The 13,131-nt window shown below is 43.1% G+C and overlaps 2 protein-coding genes across 2 annotated transcripts in view; one reads left to right on the top strand and one right to left on the bottom strand.

Moving 5' to 3' along the window:
- The window catches only part of SLC49A4 (solute carrier family 49 member 4), a 70,774-nt gene extending 63,451 nt beyond the window's left edge, over positions 1-7,323 (bottom strand). The window contains exon 1 of the mRNA XM_066190261.1: positions 6,641-7,323. Within this exon, the coding sequence (XP_066046358.1) occupies positions 6,641-6,974 (334 nt within the window). The 5' untranslated portion in view covers positions 6,975-7,323. The remainder of the gene's footprint in view (positions 1-6,640) is intronic.
- HSPBAP1 (HSPB1 associated protein 1) overlaps positions 7,088-13,131 on the top strand; it is a 38,726-nt gene continuing 32,682 nt past the window's right edge. Inside the window, 2 exon segments of the mRNA XM_066190260.1 lie at positions 7,088-7,331; positions 7,334-7,474. Of these exon segments, the coding sequence (XP_066046357.1) occupies positions 7,088-7,331; positions 7,334-7,474 (385 nt within the window).

Below are 13,131 nucleotides of genomic sequence, written 5' to 3'. Positions count from 1 at the left end.
AGTAGATGTCTACAGGATGAGACAGACTGCAGTAAAGCAGGTATTTTCCTTCAAACTTCTTTTGTATTTGGTTCAAGTGCATCAACCACTTGCATTTTCACCAAAATATTTGCACCTTTCACTTCTTATGAGTCAAGGCATTCCCCCCCTGCTCCTTTCTTAGCTGAAAGTTAAGTTCACATTTAACTTTCATTCAATCTGAAAGAGCTTCCTGGTGCTCTTGTTGGAGTTAAAACCTTTGGCATTTGTAAGAGACATAAAGGTCATAATAGCCTGACAAACTTTTATGATCACCAAAGGACTTTGCCCACTATGGCAAACTGTATGAAGAAGGAACTGCTCATCTATGACCACCAAGCTCCCCATCTTAACCCTCCCCCTTGAATATGACTCCATGAATTCCTAGAAATTTGGAAAGTTATACAATCTGATGGGAACTTGAGGTAAGATAAAGGTGGTACTATTTTCCGATTCTCTCAGACTAGGAAGAGAAAAACAAGCTGGGGGAGCACTGGTAATAAACACCAAGAATCCACACTGAAAGCCAACACAACAACTGGGCTGAAAATCAGATCTGACTGGGTCCAGCAGGTGGAGGCCATCGCCCACCCATTTAAGATGGGAAACCCATCAACTCAAAAGAAGAGAAAGAGTGAGCATGGGACTAATTAGCATTGGAAAAGAGGGAATCATTTAACCAATAGAATAAAAGAACTGTGTAGCCAAATGAGCACTGATTCCTTTGTTTGCTAAAATGTATAAATGGTGAAAGCCTGGAGTGACCTCAGGACCCCCACCACTGAGAAGAGAAGAAGACCAAGGGGATGTTGTCTGGATCAGTGGGTGGTGGTACCTTTCTACTTAATCTGTCACTCCCTTTCTCCCTCTCTTTTTCTTATTTCTACCTCTCTCTACCACACATTTACTGGTAAATAAAACCCATACTTACAGACTTGGACATATGGTTTCGTCTGCACCTTAATTTGGGCAGAGGGATCTCTCCTAATAATCGTAATTACTGGATCCTAACACCATAAATTCTATGTAGAATCAGTTGTTTATTATGAGGCTACTTTTTAATCTCTGCATTATACTTTCCTTTCTTCCTCGCTCCCTTGCCATTCTACTCACAGTTTTGAATCTGTAAGTTTTTCCTATGGGTATTTCTTTTAGGCTGTACTAACCTACCAAAGTCAGAATGCCTAAAAACTTCTTCTGCTGTTGAAGTGTGTAAATCCTTTTGGCTTGATGTCACTGAGTTAAAGTCTTACAGCCTTACGCCAAGTCTTATCCCAGATGTTTTTAGCTAAGACTCACGCTTGAACTTAGCACATGAATTATCAAATTGGTCATTTTGAAATATTGGGCACTCATCTTGCAGTCGTGAATGGGAGATAAGAAAAGTCAGTTTCTGAGATCATTACAAAAAGAAGATGAAAATTAATTTCCTTGCCAAAGGTGAAAATTCTCAGACTTTCAACATTCACAAGTCACCTCTTTTGTCCTTCTGTAAAGCACCTGTGACATGACAGAACTATGAATACTTCCATCAAAAACTTGCATTTTCTTGTGAGTGCCACCATGGAAAGTACTTCACATAATCCATCTATATCAGCAATGGAACCTATCAGCAACTACACTTGCAGCAATTCCTCTAAGTTATTAGTAACATGCTCCAATTTATACTTCTATTGTCCAAAAGCCTGAATGACAGAGAAGGACCCTGAAATGCCAAGCACAATGGAAACACTTAAGAAGATCTTCCCGACCTGTTGGATTCACTTGGCCATTCATGTTTTCACTGACTTCTAGAACAACAACCTGCTTCCCCTCTGTACCCACTTCCACATCTCTCAAAATAAACCCAAAAGCATTTCACAAACACCTCTTAGACTAAAATCTCATGAGAAAACAAGTTCACTTGGAGTTATGTCCCTTCTATCGCAGTGACCCTGTATGTGAGGTAGAGGTATCCAAAGGTCCCCTGAAAGCAAAACCAATGTATGCACGCAGCACCAAGTGACAATCCAGGAACTCTAAACATGGAAGCTGCCATGCACAATTCTGTTTATACATCATGTGTAGTTTATTTTATATGGAGAACAGTTATTAAGACATTTTTGTATTAGTAAGGTCCAATTTAGTACTTGTACTCGATATTCATGACAATTTTGTCAGACTGCATTAAAGGATTTAATCTCAAAATTCCCAGGTGGAAGAGAAATGTCTCAGAGAAGGAAACCAAGATGCATTATTTAGGAGACAGAAATAAAATAAAGAGTTTGGCATTCAGGAAAGGGTAACTACTCTTAAAAATAAAAATTTTCATGGTGTCAATGGACAAGTCAATCTTGATTAAAACCAGAATCTGATTATTGAAGTTTTCCCTCTACTTCATAATGCAATCACTAGAATAACATTGCTGTGTAAATTTAATTTCAGCAAAATAAAGTTACTAAGATTGTCTATGCAACTCACATAAGCATATAATTTTATAAAAAAGGACCAAGAAATAATTACATTCCACTTTCACAAGTAATATGTCTCATCTTCAAATTCAATATAAAATTGTTCAGTGTATTCCAAAAATTAATGAAAAATATCACCATTCTACTCAATTTGTTTAATGTAAACTATCATACAGTATTTCATTCTTCATTGCCTCTTCTTGCTTATATGGGAACATAATGAAGACTGACATATTTTGCTTCTAGGTCTCATCTTGTAACTAGGAGCTGAAAAAAAACCCCTTGGTGAACTGAATCCAGGGAAGTATGTAAGCTTTTGATTTCAAAGTTAGATATATAAACATCCTAACAGTCCTGTGTGCTTGTATTTACAGTTCTCAGGAAACGAAACACTCAAGGCACAAAATGTACATAAACACTCAAGCATCATGTGACAAATTGTAGCTAATTTTAATCAAGTAAACAACAAGGGTCCATCCAATAGCACACTCAAGTAATTTCCCATTTAATTTCAGTCTTATTAAATCTCTAAAGATAATTGCAATTTAAACAAGGACTCTCTAATCCTATTGCTAAAGAAAATGCACCAAGTAAGACACATGTGGCTCCATGGCACCCTCTGTCTTTTCACCTTTCTCAACTAAGAAACCAACCAAGACAACACCTCTAATCCTACACATAGAAAAGGGTTTTCAAACCCACCCAAAATGGCACATACTCAAAAAAGACACATGCAAATATAATTCCTGATTTTCAACATGCACTCATCCCAGAACAGGACTAGGAAATGTGACAGATGCCACCACTGTCCTTATACAGCACCCAGCCAAGGTGCATGGAAACCCCCAAGGGTGCCCAAGGGCTGCTTAAGTCTCCATTAGCCAGAGGAAGTTGGGAGGCAGGAACAGGAACAGAGCTCATTCCCCAAAGAACTTTCAGCTGGGATCCGTGAACCTCACTATGCATCTGAAAATGAATATATTTTTGAGAAGGACAAGAGCTTAGCAACAATACAAAGTAGCTTTCAATTTACACAGTTTACAGAGACAAGGACTAAATCCAGGCTTCCTCAAAGACCCTTTAAAATAGTGTTGAACACCCCTCAAAAAACGTTTTCTCTGAGCCTGTTCAGATCTTCAAGTAAGATATTCTTTGTGAAGCCTTGTGAAGACCATCACCACCTTCCTGATGAAAAATCACCCTCAACTTCATAAAAAACAAGATCCCTACAGATCCACAGAAACACAGGTTTAAGTCAACCAAGACTTTTTGTCATGCTGCTTCTGGCACCAAGACCCCTGCTGGGTCATCTTCTAGGGAGGCCTACAGTTGCCAGTAGCATTCCCGGGGGAGCCAGAAGTGACACCATCTACACACCATTCCCAGTCCACATATTCCTGCCATTCCCCAGCTGCCTTGCTTGGGTTGGCTGCAACCAGGCCTTCAGAAGGAATCCAGGACATACCCTCAGCAGGCCAGAAGGAAAAAGGTCACAAAGGCCAAGAAACGTTTTGAGGTTAGAAAACAAAACAAACAAACAAAAAAAATCCTGTCCTCCTTCTGTACAGAAGTGAAGGACTGAGCTTATTTAGCACACCTTTCACTAAAAATAAACACTGCTGTTGTCTCTTCTCAGAGGGCCTCACACTTGAATAGCTATAATGGAACTGGATCACGGAATCCAAGAAATGCTTCTTGTAACTATTAACATGCCTAGTCAAGAATATTTATTCTTTCAACTTCCAATTAGTTAAGAAGTGGAAAAAAAAGAAGAAAAAAGTGACCAAACTTTTACAACCAGTACTGAAACAAGGAGCAGGTGCACAAAATGCCCAACAGTAGTCTGGTATGGATACAGATTTATGCTGTGAACTATGTGCTGCAATGAACAACTAAAAACCAAAAAGACCGATACTTCTGAACTTCTTCTGAAGCATCATAACACAAAATCAGACTTAAGTGACAGCAGGCAGCTACTGATCAGTTAGATTTACCTCTGACTGTGAAGTATAGGACTATATAACAGCACAATCTCCTCTCAGATTCTGATATGCCTCATCTACAGTGTCATACCTCTGATACTTGCCAGGTTTTACATGTTGACACTTCACAAATACATTTTTTCCTGACAGCTCCTTTACTAGCCAACTTCTGTGACAGATGACTGAAGTCAAAGAGTAAACGGTGTAGCTTCTCCAGAGTAAATCTGGTGTAACAGCAAGCAAGTGAAATACTGCCCTTGCAAGATCAGATTCAACGAACTTTACAGCTTCAAAGCAGTAGAGTCAAGATCCTCCTGGACCACATGTACTCCAAAGAGCAGGTAACACCCCACAACATGCCTCCAGTGGAAGGGTGCCCCATGGCTGACTCGGGGCTCAGTAGCTCTCCTCTCTGCTCCATGATCAACCAAGTAGCAGGACTCCACTATCACTTCCAAAGAGAACAGCACCACATTCTCTGTGGGAATCACCCTCACTCAGAAAACAGCATGAAACAATTATCAGAAAACAATCAGGGCCCTCACAAACCTGCTGATTAGGAAAACTTGCTCCAATGTCCATATGTACTCCTTACACACACAGCCGAATGAGCTGAGATGCTCTGTTCAGGTTACCTACCAACATTCTCTCAAAAAGGAAAGCAACAAACCAAGAGCAAAGGAGTTGTTTGTATCTGCACCTCCAATGAACATGGGAATTAAAACAAACACCTCCAAAGCAATAAGTTAAGGAAATGAGAAAACCTGTATAAATACTCATCAAAACAACCTATACCTGAAACCAAGAAATCCCACAACTACACTACTAATCATGCTACAAAAGAACAAAATACTAAAGTTTATTTTCCCATGAGTTACTTCAAAACTTTTCCAGTATTATTTTGCATTGCTCAGGATCACTTTCATAGAAAATGTAGAAATAAAAATACAGACTCAGCTCTCTAAGCACACGTTCACATTTACCTTTATTTCCTTCATGCCATGAGCAGTCAGTCTTCACTGTACAAACCAAAATAGCTTACTTTAATTTTAAGATAATTAACAACACTATTATATATCAGTCGAGACAGATACTGCCAACTTAAGTCTAAACTGCTTGAGAGAAGACTGGATGTACAGCCACCACGGACTCATTTTGAGAACATACTTTCAGCCCAGTAAATTTTATTCCCCCAGTGCCTCTTCAGTTTTAGGAAAAGTAATTCCAATTTTGAGACAGACCTTCTCAAATACAACTTTTCTCCCTGCCTGCTTTCACTTTCCCTTCCTCTTCCCCTTCCCTTTCCACAAATGAGCTATTAATTTCTAAATAAATGCAATAAGTGGCACTTTAGGATCAGGAGCCACAAGGGCCCACTGGCGCCTACCTCCTGTTTAGAGGTCTGTTTAAACAGGAATTAAAGGAAAACCCTTCAGTGGATTTAGGCCCAAAAGCTGAGACCTGCAAACACAGGTGCTTGACCTCACTGGAATGGTCCCCTGGGTGACCACAGAGGAACCACACACACCCTGGAGAAGTTCTCCAGAGACAAACACCATTTTTATGTTTGGTACCGAGATGCAATGGCCTGAACACAAATTAGGAAACTCTCCGTTGTACTCCTCTTTGAAACACGAAAGTGCAATTTCGCTGTGTTCCCTGGTTTTTTATCTACCTAGCACAACGAAAAGAAATCACATCCAGCCTGCTTTCAAAAATGAAGAACTTGTTTCAAGATGCAATGGCCAGCCTAAGCTGACATTACTTGATCCGAACATCAACACGTGTTTATTTAACAGCCGGTAACCAGAAATCACGACCATCTCCAGGTCAAACAGCTGGATGGCAATGCCGGACTGGAGCACACTCCTCCAGACCTCACCTGCGACGTCAGATGCCCTAATTCCGCTTAGCTAAAGTAGCTTCCTCGTGTATGGACTTTGATGTGCCTTCGCTTGGGCAGAGTACTGAAAACAGCAGTCATGATGCCTTTTAAGTATTAGCCAACCCTTCTTAAGGCCAAGGCCACTGGGCCCGAGTGTCCCCGGTGTGGCAGCGTCCCCTTCACCGGCCACAGGACAGCGGCGTCGGGGGACACGGCCACGGCGTCCCCGCCTGGCCCGAGGGAAGCCACAGGAGCGGGTCGGGGAGTCCCGAAGCCCCGGCCCCGCCGCCCCCGGCCCCGCTCACCCTTCTTGTCCATGAGCCACATGAAGAAGAAGCAGGGCGCGAAGCCGATGGGCCCCCAGAAGACGAGCAGGGCGATGTCCCAGCCGCTGAAGCCGAAGGCCAGGCGGGCCGAGTTCTGGATAGGACCCCAGGTGTTCCACACCAGGCCCTGCGCGAAGCTCAGCAGCGAGAACAGCAGCAGCACCAGCCACCGCCGCCCGTACACGCGGCCCGACAGCGGCGGCAGCCGCCCCCCGGGGCCCCCCGCCGGCCCCCGCGGCTGCGGCCGCGGCTGCTGCGGCGGCGGCGGCAGGAGGGGCCGCCGCTCCTCCGCGCTGCTCCAGCCCAGGCCCATCTGCGGGGGCGCTGCCCGGGGCTCGCGGGGGAGGAGGGCACGGGGCCGGGGGAAGGGACACCCACACTTCAGCCCCCGAGCGCGGCAGCGCTGCCCCGGCCCGGCACTGCCGCATGCGCGGTCGGGGAGGGCCGGCGGCCGCCTCCTTCCTCCGCCGGCGAGGGGAGGAGGGAACCGGCGCCGCGGAGGAGAGCCGGGCCCGCCGCCCGCGGGGGCGTGCGAGACGGGGCAGGCACCGGCCCGCCACCCCGCGGGGAGCGGGGGAGAGGAGCCTGGGGCAGGAGCGGGGCGGCCCGCAGGCGCAGCCGCCCGGGTGTCACCGGCAGGGCCGGGGAGCTCCGGCCGTCACGCTGCCACCGGCTCCGCCCCGCCGCGGCTCCCGGGCCGCGCTGCCCCTTCCGCCGCCGAAGGCGGTGCCGAACGAGGCCCGCCCGAGCCTCCCCGCAGGCAGAGCCGCCGGAGCATGGCCGGGGCACAGAGCTGCCGTTCCCCCGCGCCGGGTAGGTGCCCCTCGCCCCGGGCCGCCCCGGGCCCCAGCGCGGCGCGGCTCCAGGCCCGGGCCCAGGGCGGACGTGCGGAGGGCGAAGCGGCGGCTGAAGCGGGGCCGTGACCGGGCCCGCCGAGCCTCTCCATCAGCTCCTCCTGCGACACGTCCCGCTCGGCCGCGGGCCCCTCACCGCAGTGTGGTACCTGCGCGCAGGGAGGTGCTGCAGCGTCCCTCGGGTATCGATCCTCTAAAGGGAGAAGGAAACGGTGTTGCTTTGGTGGATACAAATCAACCACGGTCTGAACTGGGAGGAAGAAAATAGCAGAGTTCAGATACAACATACACTGAAATACATTTTAAAATAATTCGGGTGAATATACCATCATGTGGGGAACACTATGCTCATTAGTGTTATCGTTTAAATAGATTGAAGTACATATTCATTAGATTAGGTTATGTGAGAATTTATCTGTATATCGACCATCTGCACTTGTCATAAAATTAATGGCTCGTATGCTCCACAGTGCTTCATCTTCCCTAAAAAATTGGGTATTTCAGTGTGGCTTTGATTAGGCATTCTGTCACAAAGTCTGGAAGTTGGCTTGATAAATGCCTCTGTAATGTAATGGGAGAGCTGGACGGTGGGATCCACACCGACTGGTCTTAGGTCCAGTGTCAATGTCATAACTGTTGATGTGCTGGGCTGAATTTCACACGTGAATTTGACACGTGGCCCTCATCCCACAATTCTGCAGCCAAAACAACAGACTCCCATGAAATTCTTCTCAGAACATAACAGATATCACATTTTGTTTAGTCCACGCAGCTCAGTTTCCTAGGCTGAAAGTGCAAAGAGGAAGTATATGCTGACTGAAATCAGCAGAACTGTGATCAAAAGAAAATTTTATTTTGTCTACAAAAGTTCAGGAAACATAAAATTTGTGCACAGATAATGGAGGGACATACAGCAAACTCAAATTTGAGGCTGCTGTGTACAGCTGTAATGACAAAAGTACAGTAAAAACATAGGATGAGATCCAGACTTGCTTGTGACTGATGTATATTCTGGTAGTGCTTTGGGGCTCCAAATAAGATTAATTCCCCATTTTACTAAGTCTTTTTCATACATTACCACATTGGCATAGTTTAACCCATGCCAAAATGTTCTTTCAATTAAAAAAGGGTATGGTACTACTATAATTTAAGTGATTTGCTGGCATTCATCCAAAGACAAAGTGCTGCTATTTGCAGAAGTAAACAATGTGAAAAAGTACTTCTCTCTTTGAACATTTTTCAATTAACTGTAGTAATTGTGGAGGTCTCGTGGTTCTAGTGGCAGGAAACCCATGCAGAAATAAGGCAAGTGGGGCTTTGTGGTGTCCTTTTAACTGCAAAACTTGTCTCATGCCTCATATTATCTGCACGGTCAAATGAAAACTTGAATATAAGCAGGAAAACTCTTTGATAACTTATCCAAGACACTTCATCTTATGATGGGTTTCAAGATATTTTAAGTCTTTCATGGGTCAACGAGAAAGAAATTTCTGAGAAATAGCAGCAAACTAAAGGGGCTGTCGAAATAGGCTCAGAAATATCTAAGTGTATTTATTATTGACTTAACGATGATTTAAATAATTTATTTTAATTTCTTGATTTGAAATCGTTCCATCTTTTCATAGCTTCACAACCCATATGCGCATCTTTCAGTCATGGCCTGACCTTTTCTGTTCCAGCTATTTAATTAACACAGTGTAATATTCTGTGTGAATTATTCTTGTTTGCAGGATATGGTATCGGTTAAATTTGTTAATGTAAAGGAGCAGTGTATTGTTGATAAACTGTTGGAAACCAAATTAGCTTTATCTTGCAGATAGCTGATTGCATTATTTCACTCATGGGTATAATACTCCTCTGAAAATGCTAATTTCACTCTTTTCTCCGTGTGGTGACATTTTTACTGTTCTCATTACTGACATTTGTAATATTTGAGGTGGGGAAATTTTTCTTGCTTTAACCTCATTATAATATAGCTAAAGAGATTTGAAAATTATCAGATGAAATGCACATACATCCAGGCAAGCAGAAAGGTTATTTTCTCTCCTGGCCCATAACTTTCATGTGTATAGCAGGTCTTGCATGGATGGAATGAAACCTAGATCCAAAACTGTGATACAGATGCCCATGCAGGTACTGATTGCCGAAGCACAATAGTGTGTCCATCTGAGGTGGTTGTGTGACCATATTCATGCCTGTCTGCCCGTGTCTGACCTAAAACATTCTGGAATTCATCTTAGGAGGAGCTGGTCGCCTGGAGCTCTGATACACTAGTGGTGACAGACAAAAATTACATGGCTGAGGCTGTTTTTGCTTTCAAATGCTCTTGCCATCCCTGGGGCCAGCCTGGTGGATCTGCTTACAAGTTGGCACCTGCAGTGTGCCGATTTAAGATTGGCTTGTTAATATAAACTGAGGCTTTGATGGGTTTGTTACAACCTTGAGGTATCTGGAGAGTCTAGTTCAGCTAAAACACATCTGTCATGTAATGGTTGTGCGCAGCAGTCCAGGAGAGCATCCCCCCATGGGACAACCCCCAGTTCCTGGCACATTAGGAAGTGCCATTTGCTCTTTCCTGTCACCATGGTTTTGACAGATTTGCTCTCCATGTGACATTCTTCAGAGAGATTCAAAGAACTTCGAGAGTCCCCTTGGTTCTCACATCTCTCTCCCAACAGCCCCTAATGTTGTGTATGCAATCTTGCCCTTTCTTGTGTCAACTCATACCTTGCAATGTGACAAGCAGCAAGTGATTGCGTGCCCTGTAAAGGTTAGAAGCATTTTGGCACAAAATGGGCAGATCTCGAAATTAATTCAAAGATTGAAAAGTGGTATTTAGCAGATTCTGAAAATTCCTTCCAGCACCTAAAAAAAGTTCTCCTTACCAGGGATTTCCCTCAATTTCCAGACTTCAGCTGGAATTGTGGCAGTGCAGTTTCAGAGCTGTCGTAAACAACACTGGTGTAAGCAAGGAGCTGTAATGGGTGTGTTCTTTACACTCCATCTTGAAAAAACACCTCTGAAGGGGAGCCTGTGAGGTGTGAGCAAATCCTGTTCTTCCTTCCTCAAGTTTTGACATCCTCTTTCTTCTAGTTGCTCAGGAACAGGTTGGTTGAAATCTGCTCTGTCTTGGGCTTGTTTTGGGCACCTTCCAATCTGTATATTCAGTAACTTTCAGCATATTTTCTTGCCTTTCTTTTTTATTGAGAAGTATGTAAACTCCAGGTTTAACGTCATACAATGATTTCCTTGTCCTTCAGGTTTTACAGTACTTCCTTTTTTCTAGTATCAACAAGAAGCGAAAATACAGACCAGACACATCTTCAGTTTATGAAAGCTGAACAGTTTTATTCTTGAATTCAAACTTCAGTGTTTTCCAGTGGGAAATTTATTTATACCTTTTGATTGCAGGGTGTGTATATTCCCACTGCGAAGTGACCATTTTGGTGTAGATGATTCCTGGTTTGTGGTGAGCCAGAGCCCATTGTAAGACTCTCTAGGGAGAGGTGGCATAGCTCCTTTCTCTTGTGGAGTCTACCTTTGTGGCTGGCTAATGAAAGACAGGTCACTAGATTCCCTGTACACCGCACTGTAGGTTCTTTACTGCACCTCTCAAAAGGAATATGCAGAAGTCACATCTGACTTGGGCTTTGAGCACATTTAGATCATTTTATGCTCCGTTTCTGCTTGTTCTGCCGTTCATCACCTACTTAATGATGAACATGTAAGTGATGATTGTATCTTCTTTGAGGGGGAGGTGGAAGCTACATGATGTCTTTCATCAAGGTGATTTTGTTGGCTACTTCCCTACCTCACTTAGTCTTCAGGCTCCATGTCTTAGGCCTTTCAGGGAGTTTATGTTGGAACTCCAGCTTCAGCAGACTACTGCCCCTATGTTGTCTCATTTAATTCAGGGCCACCATATGAAGTAACCGCAAATGACATCCATGGAGTATTTTACACCCCAAAGTTATGTTAAGAAAATTCAGTTTCAAGGACTGATGGTTTCCTCTCTTCCTGAAAACCTGAGAATTATGCAAATGAACTGAGTCACAGGGATGGTGGAGGATGTTAGGCTTGAATTGGGAAATACAGGGTGAAAATCTCCACTGTCTCTTTGCACTAGGACTGCCTCAGTGCAGCTCTCATTGTCTCCGATGCCAGCAAGGAAACATAGTCATGGTGCTCTGGTACATTGTGTCTCTGGTGCATGTGTTTCTCATTTCTTATCAGACTGTGCCATTGTTGTCTTACATCGAAGCAGCAAGGGGTAACTTAATTACCTCTCTGCTATAATTAACAATGTAGACATTAGGGAGCTTGTTTCTGTTGGTCTAGTCAGGTTTTGCTATCATACAATAGATATGCTCTGAGCTCTGCAAATAAGTCGTCTGAAGACCTGATTGTCTGGGTAGGTGTTTGGGATCAAATCCATATTGAGGACATAAAGCTCAAAAAATGTTGTTTGTCTCTTTGAAAATGTGGCCTTGTCGTGTAATTCCAAATAGAAAGAAGAGGTTGAATCTATTATTTCTTTGTCTGTGCTTTTCTCAAAAGGGATGTATATGAATAAAGTTTAAACTATACTGTGCTTTGTGATCACAAACACAATGGAATTCTTGGGAGTGGGTATGGTAGCATGAGATTTTTGGTTCTGTAAGAGTATTTTTAAAAAGAGCAACGGTAAGGTAGTTTGGATGTCTTGGTATAAAAGTGCAACTTTAACCTTTTGCAGTTTTATTATTTTGCTAATGTTCAGGGAGTTTTCTCAAAATTCTATGTACTCTGCTTTTGAAGACCGGACAAAAAAGACGTCATTCCTTCTAACACTAGTATTATGTCAGACAGTATAGGTGAGAAGAGTGATGTTAATGTGTAAAAAGAATATGAAAATATTGAAACTATTCTACTGAAAGGAGTTTTCCGTATTTACTAATTAGTTGAAAAATACTGAGTTTTGGTTGATTTTGCATATTGCAAGAAACTTCCAAAATTCAAAGCAGGAGCACTGTCATGGTTTGTTGTATAATTAAAGGTCACCTTCAGTCTCCAGAAATGCAGATGCAGCTGATTATAACAGGAGTTCATGGAGGTCTGAGTAGAGACTTGGGCCTGCAGTCTTTATCTTCTCTGATATTTAGTCTTGGTGTTTACAGATAAAGTAACTTCCGAGGCAGTTGTAATTTGAAAAAGAAAAGAGAAAGGAAATCTCTGAAGAGAAAATGCTAAAAATACATTGACATCACTAGCAGTAGTTTGTTGTATTACAGAGTTATGAAATATGAGCGTCTATGTAAAAAGGCTGTGCTTTTTCAACTAAAGAAGAGTTTACTTTATGTTTAATAGTTATATTAAAAAAATGGAACTATCATGAACTAGATGTTAAAGTTGAAAATTAAATTAGAAAACCTTGGTTGTTCCCATTTTTGTAGGCTGTTTTGGTCAAGTGTATTCTTGACACTATGTCAAAGCAATATTTTTACAGTGTATAGGAACCCCAGGATTCAAAACATACACTGTTAACAGTTTTTCACCAACAAAATTCATGTTGCAGCATGAGAACCTTTATAAACAGAAATAGCAATTTGAAGCAAAGATTAAATGCACTTCTAGTTG

The sequence above is a fragment of the Chamaea fasciata genome, unplaced genomic scaffold (assembly GCF_029207755.1).
Source record: "Chamaea fasciata isolate MVZ Bird 193981 ecotype frontalis unplaced genomic scaffold, bChaFas1.0.hap1 SCAF_8, whole genome shotgun sequence".
NCBI lineage: Eukaryota > Metazoa > Chordata > Aves > Passeriformes > Sylviidae > Chamaea > Chamaea fasciata.
The sequence above is the reverse complement of the archived record's forward strand: the minus strand, read 5'-3'. Positions and strand labels throughout refer to the sequence as shown.